The sequence below is a fragment of the Cynocephalus volans genome, chromosome X (assembly GCF_027409185.1).
Source record: "Cynocephalus volans isolate mCynVol1 chromosome X, mCynVol1.pri, whole genome shotgun sequence".
NCBI lineage: Eukaryota > Metazoa > Chordata > Mammalia > Dermoptera > Cynocephalidae > Cynocephalus > Cynocephalus volans.
Window position 1 is genome coordinate 26,474,694 of NC_084478.1, and position 18,002 is coordinate 26,492,695.

At 35.8% G+C, this 18,002-nt stretch overlaps 1 protein-coding gene across 1 annotated transcript in view; it reads right to left on the minus strand.

Annotated features, from left to right (window-relative positions):
- Positions 1-2,439: 2,439 nt before the first annotated feature.
- LOC134367236 (sex comb on midleg-like protein 2) overlaps positions 2,440-18,002 on the minus strand; it is a 75,361-nt gene continuing 59,798 nt past the window's right edge. The window contains 4 exon segments of the mRNA XM_063083916.1: positions 2,440-2,568; positions 3,644-3,795; positions 7,288-7,536; positions 8,189-8,302. Of these exon segments, the coding sequence (XP_062939986.1) occupies positions 2,440-2,568; positions 3,644-3,795; positions 7,288-7,536; positions 8,189-8,302 (644 nt within the window).

Below are 18,002 nucleotides of genomic sequence, written 5' to 3' on the forward strand. Positions count from 1 at the left end.
AGAGTTCAAGGTGCAAAATTCTGCTGGCTAGAGAGGGTCAAAGGATGAACTGAGAGGCAAAGCTAGAGGAAAGATCATTTTAAACCCCTTGGAAAACTCACAGGAAGGAGAACATGGTAGTCTCTGGACTCAAAATGTACAAATCTTACAGGAAAAGGAGGGGCACTGAATCACTCAAGTCTCAGATCATTCAAGTTGACATCCCGTTCCAGCCAGCTGACTATCAACCCTGGAGCCTCAGTCACGGCCCCACTGTGTCCAGTGAACTACAGACATGCTGCCAAGAAGCAAAGGCAGCAAGAGTTGCTGGGTTCCTTGGCATGGAGCAGCAGCTCCTAGGGCACGGGTCAGATAATTAAGGCTATTCAACTGCAACCCTGATCCTCCAAGAGAACCCCGCCCTGGAAGCTGGGCTGTCTGAAGGCAGAGGGACAAGAGCAGGTATATCAGGACGGCAGCTTCTAAGCACCAATGGTAAAAGAGCGGCCAGAGTTGCCAGCCAGATGTACAGACTCAGACAGGAGGAGGTATCTGGGGGAGAACTGGCATTTTCTAGCATGCTCGCATAATCCGTAATATTTGAAGTAACAAATCTTTGGAGCACAGATAAAGCTCATCGATTTAATTGCTTATGGGCCCCCTGGGGTCGCGTTCAAGGGCCCTGTAAGAGATCAGCCCTTTGCTCTTAGGCATCTGTTTACCAGTAGAATCAGGGCAGGTTTTAAAACTCTAGTATTTGATACAAAAAGCCACAAACCTACTGAAGTGACTTTTTTTAAACTTTAACTAATTCATGCATTAATGTAATAAAGGGAAGTTAAGTAAAATCAAATCTGAGGCTCTGACATTAATTGTTGCAGTTATTTAACTTTATTATATTTTAAAATCAGAAAACAGAAAAACATAGAATTTATACAAACACCTGAGGACTGTTCAATTGGGCACAGCATCTTCATACAAACAATGTGAAACAAGACTAAGTTTAAGAATCTCATCTTCTAACATATAAGGAATAACACAGATGAAGCCATCCTTTCAATAGTTGCATTCATGTCTAAAGTACATTTGGCTTTCTAAAAAGAAAATGTACATTCTTGCCCCTGGTGAACATTTTATTGGCATTTACAACAAATGGCTAATACTTTTATAACTGATTCTTATAGCTTATAAACATTACATCAAAGTTACACAAAGTAATCACAATGAATGTATAGCACCATTTCCCCTTGAAAGTTCTAAGTTATTAAATAAAGCCCCAAACAGTAAGTCAGAACTAATGTATCTTTACAAATGTAGCAGAATAAATGGCTCAGAACTAAGCAAATTAATTAGAACATTGCATAGGACAGAGAATTTCCCTGTATGGAAACCAATCTATGGATTGTTTCTTATCCCCTGAAGAGTAAGCTGAGAGGTACTGGTGATAGTAAACGATGCAGTATTTTTTACGGAATAAAAACATCTAACTATATACATAGTTCCTCGTTACCTCCGTGGCAGTGCAAAGTGCCATATTAAATTCAAAACGAAAAAGATTTACTTTTGTGTATACCTTTAGGTATAGAATAATATATAAATATGGTAAAGTATCCATATGAGGAATAAACACATATAATAAAATATATATCTTAGAAATGTGGACACAGGTATCTTCATATAGAGATATGAGAAATGAATGCCTAGTTAAATGTCCAAGCTTAGCAAAAATATAACGTTTTAAAGTAATAGGTATTTAATTGAACAAAATCTAACCAGACTCCATCCAAACCACCCTTGTTGTATAAATACCTCCTGCATAAAATGATCGTTCTATCCTACAATTTTTAAAATTTATCAAAAACTCATAAAAAACACTTTATGAAAGTTTATAAAGTTTGCTCTTTTTCCTTTAAATATGAACAAATACAACATACAGAGAAATAAAAAAAGAGAGGGAAATAATTTATATGGCTATTCCCTTTCTGGAAACTGGTAGAACATGAACAGAACACACTGCAGTATCAGATAAAATATATGAGAAAGAGAGGATACCTACAGGTGCACCTTTAAATTCTCTTCTGAGGAAAAATTCTCATGGATTTAATTATAGAAGTTGTCAATCCCTGATGTTTTTCCCTTTGGGATTTAGCTGTTTTGGTTCTAGACATAAAGGTTAACCAAAATCAAAAGTTTTTCTCTGTTTACTGTATGAAGTATTTCTGTAAACTGTGCAATGAAAATAGTAAAAAGACATAAAGAACTGCCAATTTGAATATGCTAATACTAACACGCTAAATGGTTTTTAAAGTAGGCTGAACTGTTACCGTAGTACTACAATTCTGATAAAACATTTTTATGGAAACGTACAAAACAAAAACTGCTGAGAAGAAAAATACTTTTAAATTAAAACATTAGCAGAACACCTGAGAATTATGTCCAATCTAAACTTACAATTTTTTTTCAATTGTATTTTCCTTCTTTAAGTTTTTCAATGTAGTAACATAGCTTTAATGCTGGCCCCAGCTTCAGACCCATATACTTCATCATCACATCACTCTTGAGTAGTAGCAGGGCCTTCCCATCGATCTCCTACAGAGAGAAGGAAATTATAATAATAATGCTTTCATATTTTGTCATTACTTATACATAAGAACGTGTAAATTAGAGAGCAGCTGTACATTCCAGATACATATTCTCTGAATATGCATTTATTTCCTGAAAACTATTAAAAATATAGTTCATACAGTGAAGCATCATTTGATAATTAGTAAATTTACTTCAAATTTTAAGAAAGAGGAAATTAACCTAGTATCTTTGAAAAATGTCCTAAGTATCAAACTCTGATTTTAAAAACTGTGTACTGAATAAAATATTACATATTTATGACAAAGGGTCAAAAACTATGAATGGTAGAAATGAATTTCAGACGGTCATCGACTTTCTGAGAAGGGGAAGGAATATGTCAACATCAATGCAAACTGTAAATGTGCTATACAGTGTTGTCTTTATGTTCAAAGCTAATCAGTTGCCTGAAACTCGTTAGATGCTGAAACGAATTACTGATTTTCTTGCAATACTGAAAAAGATACATCAAGTATTAGATTACTAATTTGATTTGTTAGAAAACAGTATGAAAATATTGTTTATTAAGTCACAAGGCATTCTCCTAAAATTCTTTATTACCTTAATTAACCAATTTATGTCATGGAAGCATACTACTTAGTATTCATGAGTTCCTGTTTAAAATAAAGCTGCAGTTAATCTTATGCAATTGCTGGATTCATTGGGTATCAAAACAAGAAGGCCACCCTGATATAGCTTGTGGTCAACTCCCTCCTACTCATGGTCCTGGGGCCAAGCCGGGAGCAGGTGTCGGGGGGAGGATCCTTTTTTCTGTCATCACAAAAGGGAGGTACACCTGATAGTGGCGAAGCTGAATCATCTCTTGAGAACTTGAGGCCATTTAGTATATTAGGTACTTGGATACCCATTTAAAGAACAGATCATTAACCTACCATTTAAGGATCTAACCTTTCTCACATATGGAAAAATCAGTTGATAGGGTTCCCCCACCATCCACACCACTCAGTATCCAAATGAAAGGCCTGCACAGAGGTCATTCAAAGGCATTACGGCAGGAAAACCGGATCAAAAGATACGTTACATGTTGCCTGAAGAGGTCGGCGAGGGGGCCTGATATCTGAGGATCTGTATGTTTCATAAACTGTATCACTTCATCCACAGACCAGGTTGAAGGGTCCTTAGAGAAGCCTTGTTTCAGGACACTGGGGTCAGGTACAGCTATATAACTTGGAGCTTCAATGGGGGGGAAAAAAGACAAATCATACTCGACCTGATCATTATCCTGAAAGAAGAGATGTTAGGTAGGAAGTAACGGTCTCATTCTTGGAACCTTCTGTTAAGTACCCCAGCAAGGACTCAAGACTCCAACTGCAAAATCTAGTGAAAGCCTGTATAAAGATGATCTAAGGATGGCTGCACAAGAGCGTCCCATCTGACCTCCCCCAAACAACAAAAGCAGCTTCAGAAGTTACCTTAAAGTTTCAAAGATCATAAAACAGACTGAGCAATCCAAGGCCTCTATGGCCACAGGCAAATACAGCAAAAGATGTGCTACTTGGGTTAAATTAGGTTAATCTAACCTAACCTATTACTTTAAGTATCTCAATGAATTTGTTTGTCTAGATTAGGTTTCTTTTATTAGCTAAATACAATGGAAATTCCCCAGATTTATAGGTTAGTAATTGCTTAAATTTGTTCCCTTTAATCAACAAATTTCAATAACCCCATTATCTTTGAGAACCAAAGAAGTTCTTTTACCAAATCTCTTCCATGTATTCAATACAGATATTTTTAGTATCACTTTACTCTTCAGATTCCTGTCTCTTATGGCTTAAATGCTTATCCAAATTTTGAAGGAAACAAGGTTATTTTCTGCTGAGCTAGGTCAGAAATAACTTTAACACTTCATTTAATCCTTTTCTGTGTTTAATTGCACAGTAACATATTCTGGTTGAAGGTTTATATGTTTAGAAAAGAAATATCTGAGAATGGAAAAATTTAAGTGCTCATACTTCAAAAGGTTTTAGCTGTACTGTTCACTAAGCTGTGCAGAAATGTGTGTCCTAACAAGTATTCATTTACTCAACCAGAGCACTCGACTCCCTCAATTAAGTGTGTGATAAATGAAATAGGTTTTGTAATTAGGAAGATTTGTTTCTCTAACCAAGGACCATCAAACACAAATTTGGTGTGGGTGGGGGTGGGGGTATGGGTGTGGGGGTGTGTGGGGGGGTGTGGGGGGGGTGTGAGTGTGTGTGTGTGTGAATTAGCCAAAGCATATCCTTTCTTTCCTACAATCTGGGCTATGGCCATTTTAGGAGCATTTTGAGTATTTACCCAGGTAAAGGATTAAGAAAAACAGAAGATAAAAGAAGCTCTGAATTTTATTTCTGTTCTTTCCAACATCACAACTTTGATGTAAAATAAGAACTCCATACTAGGGCTGGCCAGTTAGTTCAATTGGTTAGAGCATGGTGTTAATAACACCAAGGTCAAGGGTTTGGATCCCCAAACTAGCCGGGTGCCAAAAACAAACAAACAAAAAACTGTATACTAAAATATATCTTCCACTCCACTTGTCAGAGAAAAAAAACGTTGATCGTACCTACAAAGAAATTTTGCTAGGCTGTGTCAACCCAAGTAGAACTGGTGATGGTGTAGACCATGATGTGCCTACGGCATTCTGACAAGTTAGACAGAAACACCATCTCCCTTAACTCAATAAAGATGCAATTTAACACTAAAAAATTATTGGCAAAGCTAATCATACCTCTAAATTAACTTACATTTTTCTGGGATTTCTGGTTTCTGTCATCAGAATCAAGCATATTTATGTCTTGAATAACATATAACTAGTTTTACAAATTATTACAGATAAGTGATATGTAAAGATGATTTCTGATAAAACTATAATTTTATATTAAGAAATAACTAAGATGCTCTATTTTTAGTCCATTATAGAAACATAATTTAAATGGCTCATATCTTAAAAACAGAGATGGTGGCACAACATTACATTACTTGTTATTCAAATAATTATATAAAACAAACTAATCATCTGAAAAATAATCAAAGTCCGGCCATGCTTTTCTCCTAAAAGGCTCTTTCTTAGATATACTGGAATATCAATAAATATTTATGAAATAAATATAATGGAAGTGATTTGATTTCCTCCCCAACAATGTTATTGGATTTCTTTCTTAAAATAAAGGTCAGCAGTTTTCTTCATTCAAATAACAGGGCAGGGCAGGACGGGAGGTTGTGTGAGAATTACTGACTGTCCAGGGTAGACTCAGCTTTAAGTAACAGTTCCAACACCTTAAAGAATAATAGTAATAACACCCCTAGACAGTTTCCTAGTGAAATGCTTACCTGTCCCCTGGAGATGCAGGCAGCACTGCAGTTATGAGTACAGCCCTAAAGCCAGAATGTCTGGGTTCAAGGACTGGCCCAGCCACTTTGTAGCTGAGGAAACTTAGCCAAATGACTTCTTAGATTTCTCACCTGAAAATGTTTACCAGCACCTACATCTCAAGGAATTATTGTAATGATATAACGTATAAGGCCATATAAAATATTATGTGCCTGGTACCGAATGTCTGATAATGATAGTGATAATAATTGCTATTACTATTAAGTAAATTACTAGAAAGTAATGTTATTACTATTAGTCTTTCTGCATCTAGAAAGACCAGAAGCTAGGTGTCCCAAAACAGGCTACTTTGGCACAGTAGCATTAGGCATACATTTGGAAGTGAGATATTCATCATTAGAAGTAACCCTCTACCGAGGGTTTTACCAAGAAGGCCTGTCTTCAAAAGCTCATACTTTGTGAAAATACTTAAAAATTCAGGGTATATGACGCTTTATGGAGTAAACATATCTTTAGACTCTCTGCAAACAATGTCACTCTAGAAGCAGAGACAATCTCCACCAGGGGGTGGGGGGTTGGGGGGGTGACAACATTAAATATGTCACAGTCTGTGCACAGTGCAATTGCCCATAGATAACATCCATGACAAAAGGCAAGAGAGTTACTTGGTTTCCACTTCCTTCACTCAACCTTGCCTAGATGCCTACCTGAAGAAAAAGGATGAAACACTTATTCCCACCTTCACTCTCCCACACCCATAATCCTTAATAGTAGCAGCCATCTTTGCACATGAAAGGCTGTTCTGACTCTTTCCAAATGGCAACAGAATGCCCCCCCATTTACACGTCATGTCTTCTTGGTGAGTTTGAGGGAATGACAGAGGATGTGGAGAGTGGGGAAATGGTGTGGCTGTAGCAATAGGATGTCAGTGCCCAGATCCAGGAGCCATACACAGTCTAGGGCCAGGAAAGGTCTCAAGAGAGAGAAAGAAGAAAGTATACCAGGAAGGAGAGGTAGTACATCTTTCCAGGCCTCAGAGTTATGGGAGGTTTGTGAGTCCAGACAGCAACCCCAGGAAATGATAAATTGCAACTATTCCAGAACCACTAATCTGAAAAGTCTATCAGGGACATGGGTGGTGATCCAGATCCCCACAGACAGTTCTGTGATATCATGATGACTGGAGCATCCATAATAGTTTGGCCCTGACATTGATATGAAGGTGAGAACTGGGCTTCCCCAATTTTGGCATTTTCTCCGATGTGATATACTCTCAGAGGATACTGTTGGGCATGGAAACCTCAAGGGGAAAGACAAACACATTGGTTGAGAATAACTGTTTCTGAATATACCTTCACTTTTCCTTTGCATTTGGAATTTAACTTCATGGTAACTGCTCTTAGTAGATGATTTGCTCCCAACTAGTGCTGAACTTGAGGTGCCCGGTACATTTTGAGAAAAATCCCTGGAGACTGAAGAGTATGGAGGATTTCTACAGGCAGGATCTGAAGAATTTCCTGAATTTAGTGAAGAGCTCTTGGAATCTTCAGAAAGCTTTTCCTCTTTGGGAATGCCATTTCCCTCAGGAGACAATGGCTCTTCTATAAGGAAAAAGACAAAGGAGGTTATCTTCAACAGACTTATAGCTCAAATACTATTAAAAGGACAAAAAGCTCCTCATCGCAAACAACAGTTCACTTAACACACACTATACTGAACTGCAAGCCTCTATCACAAAGTATGTGACCATCCCCTCCTTGGCATTTACAGTGATGGACACGGTCCTGAAACCCAAATTGATTCTATGACATCACCTATATTTCTCTTGGTAACTTACTATCCCCTTGCCAGTCTTGACCACCTCACTAAAGCATTCATTTTTAGGAATGCAGTTCTTCACAACTATGGGTTATAATACGATCACACAGTTGGTTTCTAACACTTGCTTACTACCTGGACAGTTAACGCTTTCACTAGGGAAAGGTACTAGGGTTTTTTTTTTTTTTTTAGCAATATAAAGCTGAATGAAAAGGGTTATTACAATTTTTTTTTTTTATCTGAGGAGAAATGACAGCTGTGCACTTCTGAAGGGAATGAAGTGGTACACAAAGCTGCCAAAGTAGTACCCTAATTGGCAAACTTATTTGGGCAAATACACCTTCCTACCCCCCAATACCACCACCCCAAGAATATATGTAAGTGGTGGAAGAGAAACTTTTCTTCCCAATCTTGGGATGTGTAAATGCTATTTACCTTTAGAGGCATGCACCATTATTTTGGGCAGCTTAGGAGAGAGAGGAACAACATAAGGTAGAGGTTGCTGAGGAGGTCGTTTGATGCTTATGTTTTCTGTTATCTCTTCCTTTACTGTTTTCAAAAAAATAAAGGTATCTGTTATAACTACTTAATATCCTCAAGCATTTTTGTATCATCAGCATGAAATACTTCTGTTTCTAAATCATTTGCCTACTATAACATCAACAATTTGTCAATTATTTGATTGGTCATGAATAACATGTGTTTGTTTCATTCTGTTAAATATTTCTACTGAAATAACATTCAAGAGTTAAGAAAAAAAAAAAAAAAAAAAAGTTAAGAACATTTCCAGAAGGACTACGTCTAGGCTTCATTTACTCTGGGGTCAAAAGATTTCTGTAAGTACCTCAGGGAGGCAGTGAGGCAACCCATTATAACATGTCTTAAAATCCTTGGGAAAATTGTTCCCATGTGCAAGAAGAGTTATAAGTTAAGAGAAGATAAAGAGAAGATACACACAACGAACATCCCATTTTGTAGACAATAATCCTGACCTAGGACTACCCTTACAACGATTTTACTGCTTACTTATCATTCAACCAAATACACTTCTACCTAAAGGACACTCCTTAAAGCATGATCCTGAAAGTAAAGACACCTTAAAAATTATCAATTACACCCTAAGCATTAACCAATATCTTGGTTTAACCTCCAACTAAAAGAACAAATAAGGTATAATAGAAATCTAAAAAGTCTGATAATAGATCTCAAAAGGGAAGAAAAATTGCCATGAGGAAGTACAAAAGTCAAACTTATCTGGTTCAAAATATTGGCTGATGGCCAGGCATGCCTCTTAAAATCATATGACGAGTAACCTTTAGCAATCCAGTCACTGATTGATTCCAATGAGTTCAAAAGAGCTCTGACCATTTGAGTTTTCATTTTAATCATGGACTACAGATCCAACAGGCAAAACATATTTCAGTGCATGACAAATATTTCTGCAATTATTTTAGGCATTTAAATTCTAAAGAATGAAATAATTAGGTTCTTTCGATTTCACTTAATGATATAGAAAATTCTACAACTGAAGTATAGTTTTCTATAAATATTTGTTTACCTCAGGATCTTAGCAAGATTAGAAAAAGTCTTATCTTGCTCAGCCCAGAGAGCATGATAAGATAGCATGCCCGGGGGCCAAGGCAAGGAGCCGAGGGCTGCAGCCCCCTCCGCCCAGAAGCAGGCAAGAGAGCACGTCTGGGGTCCTGGGCAAAGAGCCGAGGGCCATAGCCCCCGTCCACCTGGAAGCGGGCAAGAGAGAATGCCCAGGGTCTTAGGCAGGAGCTGAGGACAGCACCCCCCTGCCCAGAAGCAGGAAAGAGAGCACACTGAAAACACCACTTCTACATGGGTAGCCCACCACAGCCACAGCTGCCGAAAAAGCAGCTCAACACAACAGCAGCAGCCATGGCTACAGCCACCATGCAGGCAGCCCACCAGACACTCAACTGCATTGACACATGGAGAGTCACCAGCAGAGAAAAAGAAGAGGACGTCTCTCTCCTTAAAGCCCACTCCAGAGTAACAGAAGAAGCTATCAAAGTAGAGATACTAGAAATACTAAAAACCAAGAAAATATGACACCACCAAAAGAATACAGTAATTCTCAAATACCAGACCCTATAGAGCAGGAAACCCTTGAAATGACTGAAAAGGAATTCCAAGCAACAATCTTAAGGAAACTCACTGAGACGTGAGAAGACTCAGTTAGACAACATAATGAAACAAGACAAAAAATCCAGGATATGAATGACGAAATTTACAAACAGATTAATACCTTAAAAAAGAATGGAGCAGAACTCATGGAACTGAAAGATTCACTCAGCAAAATAAAAAACACAACCAATAGCTTAAGTGGCAGGCTAGAACAAGGAGAAGAATTTCTGATCTTGAAGATAGTCTTTTCAAAATAACCCAACTGTACAAAAAAAAAGGAAAAGAGAATTTTAAAAAATGAAGAAAATCTAAGACAGCTAGCAGACAACCTTAAGTGCACAAACATTCGAATCATGGGTGTTCCAGAAGGGGAAGAGAAAGGAAAAGGCATGGAAAGTCTATTCACCGAAATAACAGAAAATTCCCCAGGTATAGGGAGAGACACGGACCTTCAGATCCAGGAGGTTCAAAGATCCCCGAACACATTCAATCCAAAAAGATCCTCTCCAAGACACATTATAGTTAAACTCACAAAGCTCAAAGACACAGAGAGAATCTTAAAAGAAGTAAGAGAAAAGTGTCAAGTCACCTATAAGGGAGCCCCTAGCAGACTTCTACAGGCTGGAAGAAAATGGGATGATATATTCAAACTACTAAAAGAAAAAAACTGCCAGCCAGGAATACTATACCCAGCAAAGCAATCCTTCAGAAAAGAGGGGAAAATAGTGTATTTTCCAGACAAACAAAAGCTGTGGGAGTTCACCACCACACAACCAGCCTTACGAGAAATCCTCAAGAAGTCCAGCATCTGGAATCTGAAAAACAATAATCACTACTATGAATACACAAGAAAGAACAAAACCCACTGGTAGAACAAAAATGCAAACTAGAAAGAGAAAGAAACTAAATCTTACCACCACAAAAAGCCATAGTGACGATGTAATAATGCCCCTGGTCTCCTCTCCTTTTTTCCTGGTCAGTCTATACAAAGGTTTCCAAATTTTGTTGATATTTTTAAAGAATCAACTTTTGGTTTTGTTGATTTTCTCTGTTGTTTTTTAATTCCCTATTTCATATATTCCTGTTGTAATCTTTGTTATTTCCTACTTACCCTTGCTTTTGGTTTAGTTTTCTCTTCTTTTTCTATTTTCTTAAGTAGAAGTTTACATTACTGATTTGAGATTTTTCTTATTTATTTATTTTTAAAATAACATTTCTTTTATGCCCAAGAACCCTAGAATCCTCACCAGACTATTTTGTTTTGGTTTTGGTGGCTGACTGCTAAGAGGATTCGAACCCTTGACCTTGATGTTACAACCCCGGCTGTAACTAACTGAGCTAACTGGCCAGCCCAAGATTTTTCTTATTTTTAATATAGGTGTTTACAAGTATAGATTTTCCTCTAAGCATCACATGAACCCTGCATCCTACAAATTTTGATCTTTATCTCAACGTACGCTCTAATTCCCTGTGATTTTTCTTTTTTACCCATTGTTTATTTCAAGGAGTGTTGTTTAATTTCCACACATTTGTGAGTTTTCTAAATTTCCTTCTGTTACTGTGGTCAGAAAACATACTTTCTATTAATTTATTTTTAAAAGAATAAGTTATTAATTAAAAAAAAAAAAAGGTGAAGGAGACCTACTAGGAATTAAAGGCTTATAATTGCTTTCTTTTTCCTGGCAGGCTGTTAACCTAAAATTAAATTTATGGTCTTAGTTTCTAAAGAAAAAAAAGTCTTATCTTTTATTTGTAATATATTAATGTTTTCTTTATGAAAAGTTTATGAAGTTAGTGGTCTACTAAGTCTAAGTAGACTTAGTCTAAAGTTATGGTCTACTATCTGAGGCTGAAACAATAACTCTTCACTTCTGCTTCTGGGTAATGTAGTATCTGAGGCAGGAAAGTATTCCTACAGAGATAACTAGGAAAGTACTTTAAAAGTTATCACAGAGAAGTACTTCCAGGATGACTGGATAAAAGACCTTCAAAAACCCACTCCTTCATAAAAACGTTTAAAAACACTGGCAAAAACTGTCAAAAACAACTTTCTCAAACCTCTGGAAATGAATTAAAGACTTGCCATAACCAAAGAGTGTTTATTCAAAAAGAACGGTTAAGTCTCAGAAAGAATCAAATTCTGTGCCCTTCTATCTTGACGTAATATAATTCCCTTCACCCCATTTTCACAGTAGCCTTGAAAATCAACAGTTTCACTATAGTAGGTGTGAAAAACTGCAGCCTAGCAGTCACTGGAGGGGACACAATGAGTTTGGAGCTCTCCAAAAGCCCAGAGAATTGTCACTATTTGACCACTCATGCAGCCCACTGAAAATCTCTTTCTCAGGGCTTGTCCTTATTTGACCTGAATCAGAGCTTGCTCTGTGTGAACCACCCTATCTCCAGGGCATCTATTGGGGGAAAAACAGTGTTAACTGCTTAACTTTGCAGCTACCTGATACAGCAATACCAGTTGAAGCTAACAAGAGGCTGACCAAAGAGGTTATAAGGAAAAACTGAGTAATGAGATATCCATTAGGGAACTTGAGAAAGCACTGACATATTCCTGGGAATCTAGAAGGCCACGTGCATGTGCAGGGGTGTGTACATACCCATGAAAAAGACCTGAGAAGACTCTAATCTTTCATCTCTGGCTGACCTTGAGGTTCTGCACAAAGCAGACTTACAAATTAACTCTTGGAGCACTGAAGTTATGTCCCAACACACATAAGGAATCCCTTAAATGTTTCCAAGCATTTAAGAAAATCCCTATCCAATCATTAGCTGACCACTAAGCTAAATGAGGAGACCTCAGTGACCATGTGACAAAGAATACAGACTTTATGGAATTAGTCCAGGCAATTCACTAAATAAGCAGCACCAGCAACAACAACACACCCTAAGGAGGAAGAAGGAATCTGATTTCCAGAATTGCCACATTATTTTAAAATGTCCATTTTTCAAGAACAACAATAAGAAAAAGAGACATGCAAAGAAACAAAAAAGTGTCGCCCATACAGAGGAAAAAAAGTCAATCAACAGAAAATCCCAGAGGAATCCCAGACATTGGACCTACTAGACAAAGACTTTTAAAAAATCAGTTATAACTATGTTCAAAGAACTAAAAAAAGAAAATCATGTCTAAAAAACTAAAGGAAAGTATAAGAAAAATATCTCACCAAATAAAGAATAAAGAGAAAGTATAGAAAAGAACCAAACAGAAATTCAGGAGTTGAAAATCCAATGAATGAAATTTCAAAATTCTCTAGAGGGGCTCAACAGCAGGTTTGAATTGGTAGGAGAAAGAACCAACAGATGTAAAGAAAGGTCAATTGAGATTACACAGTCTGAGAAACAGAAAGAAAAGACAATGAGGAAAAACGAATAAACCCTCAGAGACCTGTGGAAACCATCAAGCATATGAAAATAAACAAAATGGGAGAATCTCAGAAATCTCAGGAGAAGAGAGAAAGAAAGGAGCAGGAAAAACATTTGAAGAAGTAATGGCAAAAAGCTTCCTGAATTTGATGAAAAACATTAATCTGCACATCCAAAAAAGCTCAAATGTCCAACTAGAATAAACACAAACAGATCCACACTTAGAAAAAAAAAAAACTGTCAAAAGCAGAAGACAGAGACAAACTTGAAATCAGTAAAGGAAAAGCAAATCATCACACACAAGGGATCGTCAGTAAGATTAGCAGCTGACTGCTCATCAGAAAACAGAAGGCAAAAGGAAGTTTTCAAAGTGATGATACAAAAAGATTGTCAATAAAGATCTGTATATCCAGCAAAACTATCCTTCAAAAATAACAAAGATAAGAAATTCCCAGATAAGCTCACTAACAGAGCTACCTTACAAGAAATACTAAAGAGACTCCTTCAGGCTGAAATGAAAGGATGTTAGACAGTAACTCAAATCCACACGAAGAAAATAAAGAGCACCAGTAAATGTACTTCTGGTTGTAACCCTTTTCTCCTTTCTCATTTAAAAGACAACTGCATAAAGCAATAATTATAAAATTGTGTCATTGAGCTTATAACATTTAAAGGTCTAATTTGTATAACAATAATAGCACAAAGAAGGGGGAGGAAACAGAGCTATATTGGAGCAAAGTTTTTGCATAATATTCAAATTAAGTTGGTTATAATCCAAACTAGATTGTTTTAAGATGTTAACTGTAATCCTCAGGGCAACTACTAAAAAAGAAAGACTAAAAAAAAATAGTAAAAGGAACCCCAGTGGAAGTAAAATGGTACACGAGAAACTATTTAACACAAAAGAAGGCAGTAATGAAGGAAGTAATAGGAGACAAAAAATATATAAGATATACAGAAAACAAATAGCAAAATGGTAGATGTAAATCCTATCTTATCAGTAATTATATTAAACGTAAATGAAATAAACACTCCAACTAAAAATCAGAGATTGGCAGAGTGGATTTAAAAAGAAAAAAAAAAAACCCATGCTCTAACTACATACTATAAGAGACACATGTTAGATTCAAATACACAAATAGGTTAAAAGCAGGAGGTTGAAAAAATATACCATATAAACAGTACCTCCAAAAAAACTAGAATGGCTGCACTAATATCAGACAAAATGTACTTTAAGACAAAAATTATTACTAGAGACAAAGAACCTTTTACAATGTTAAAAGGGTCAATCCATCAGAAAGGCATAACAATTATAAATGTATGCACTTAACGACAGAACTACAAACTATATGAAGCAAAAAACTGACTGAACTGAAGGGAAAAACAGGCATTTCAACAAAAATAGTTGGAGATTTCAATACTCCACTTTCAGCAATGGCTAGAATAACTATGAAAAAGATCAAAGACATAGAAGACTGAACAGCATTATAAACCAATTAATAAATTTATAAGTACTGAAATCATACAAAATATGTTCTCCAACCACAGTGAAGAAAAATTACAAATCAGTAACAGAAAGAACTCTGGAAAATTCACAAATAAGTGGAAATTAAACAACAAAGTCATTAAATAAGCAATGAGTCAAAGAAGAAATCACAAAATTAGAAAATAATTCGAGATGGATGAAAAGAAAAACACAATGTACCAAAACTTATGGGATGCAGCTAAATCTGTGCTTAGAGGGAAAAGTATAGCTCTAAACACCTATATTACAAAAGAAGAAAACTCTCAAGTCAGTAATCTAAACTTTCCACCTTAAGAAATGAGAAAAGAGCAAACCAAATCAAAGCAAACAGAAGGAAGAAATAATATAGCTGAGAGCAGAAGTAAATGGGATAGAGAATAGAAAAACAATAAAGAAAAACCAATGAAACCAAAAGTTGGTTCTTTGAAAAGATAAGCAAAACTGGCAAAGCTTTAGTTATAATGACCTAGAAAATAAGACAGAAAACACAAATTACTAAAATCAGAAATGAAAGTGGTGACATTACTCCAAATCTTAGAGAAATAAATAGAAATGTGAGAGAATACTAAGAACAACTGTATGCCAACAAATTAGATAACGGAGATGAAATAGACAAATTCCTAGAAACACACAAACTACTGAAATGGAATCAAAAAGAAATAGAAAACTAAATTTAAGACTTATAAGTAGGTAAAAATACCAAGTAAATAATTCTGAAAACTTCCCACAAAGGAAAGCCCAGGTCCAGATGGCTTCACTGGTAAATTCTACCAAACATTTATAGAGGAATTAACAAAAATCCTTTGCAAACTCTTTTTAAAAAATAGAAAAGGAGAGAACACTTTCTAACTTAGTCTATGAAGCCAATATTACCCTGATACTAAAGCTAAACAAAGAAATCACAAGGAAGAAACTACGGATCAATATGCCTTATGAATGCAGAAGCAAAAAATCTTCAAGAAAACACTAGCAAACTGAATCCAGCAATATATAAAAAAGGATTATACACCATTACCAAATGGGATTTATCCCAAATATGCAAGGTTGATTTAAGATATGAAAAATCAATATAATATGCCATATTAATAAAGGACAAAAACCACATGATCATCTCAATGGATATAGAAAAAAACATTTGAACAAAACCCCAAACCCTTTCATGATAAAAACTCTTAACAAGCTTGGAATGAAAGGTAACTTCTTCAATCTGATAAAGGGCATGCATGAAAAACTCACTGCTAATATCATACTTCATGGTGAAAGACTACAAGCTTTTCTCCTAAGATCAGCAGCAAGAGAAAAATGTCCACTCTCACCACTTCTATTCAACATTGTACTGAAGGTTCTAGATAGGGCAATAGGCAAGAAAAAGAAATAAAAGGCATCCATATTTGGAAGGAAAAAACTATCTCTATTCACAAATGACACAAATTTATATTTAGAAAATCCTAAATAATCCACACACACACAAAAAAACCTAAGAGAATAAATTCAGCAAGATTGCAGAATACAAAATTGGTATACAAAAATCAACTGTATTTCTATACACCTGAAATGAACAATCTGAAAATAAAATTAAGAAAATAATTCCATTTACAGTAGCATGAAAAAGAATAAAATGTTTAGGGACAAATTTATTGAAAAGATTGCAAGATGTGTTCTCTGAAAACTGTAAGATATCACTGAAATAAATTGAAAGAGACCTAAATAAATGGAAGGACAGCCCATGCTCACGGGCTGGAAAACTTAATATTGTTAAGCTGGCAATACCTCCCCAAATTGATCTACAGATTCAACAAAATCCCTATTAAAATCCCAGCTGGGTTCTTGATGAAAATTGATAAGCTGATCCCAAAATTCATATGAAATGCAGGGAACCCAAAATAGCCAAAACAATCTTGAAAAGAGAGAACAAAGCTAGAGGTCTCACACTTCCCAGTTACAAAACTTCATATAAAAAGCTATAGTAATTAAGTCTATGAGGACAGACATACAAGTCAATAAAACAAAATTGAAAGTCCAGAAATAAACCCATATATGAAGGTACTTCAAAAAGTTCATGGAAAAATAGAATTAAAAAATACGAATCGTTCCATGACCTTTTTGAAGTACTTTCGTATTTATAGTCAGTTGTTTTTTTTAACAAGGATGCCAAGACAAGTCAACAGGGAAAGAATAGTCTTTTCAAAGAATGGTGCTGGGACAACTGGATATCCACATGCAAGAGAATGAAATTGGACCCCTACTTCACAACATATATAAAAATTAACTCAAAATGGATCAATGACCTAAAAGTAAGAGCTAAATTATAAAATTCTTAGGAGATAAGAGCAAATCTTTGTGGACTTGGATTAGGCAATTTCTTAGATATGACACCAAAAGCACAAGCAACAAAAGAATAAATAAATTAGATTTCATCAAAATTAAAAACTTTTGTACTTCAAAGGATACTACCAATAAAGTGAAAAGATGCCCAAAGAATGGCATACAATATATGCAAAGTATAATATATAAAAGAACCGTTACAAGTTAACAATATAAAGACAAAGAACCCAATTAAAAATGAGCAAAGGATTTGAACAGACATTTCTCCAAAAAAGATATATAAATGGCCAATAAACACAAGAAAAGATGCTTAACATAAGCCATTATGGAAATGCAAATCAAACCACAACAATATACCATTTCACATCCACTAGGATGACTATAATCAAAGAGATAGATAACAATAAGTGTTGCCAAGGATGTAGAGAAACTGGAACCCTCATACGCTGTTGATGGGAATGCACAACGGTAAAGCCTCTTTAGAAAAGTCTGTCAGTTTCTCAAAAAGTTAAACACAGAGTTACCATATGACCCAGCAATTCAACTCCTAGGTTTATACCCAAGAGAACAGATAACATATGTCCACACAAAAACGTGTACACAAATGTTCATAGCAGCAGTATTCCTAATAGCCAAAAAGTAGAAACAATCCAAAAATCTGTCAATTGAAGAATAAACAAAATGTGATATATCCATACAACAGAATATTATTTAGCCATAAAAAGGAATGAAGTACTCATACATGCGACCACATGTATGAGCCTTAAAGACATTACACTAAGGAAATGAAGGCACACACAAAAAGCTACATATTGCATGGTTCCATAAATATGAAATGTCCAAAAAAGGCAGATCCATAGAGACAGA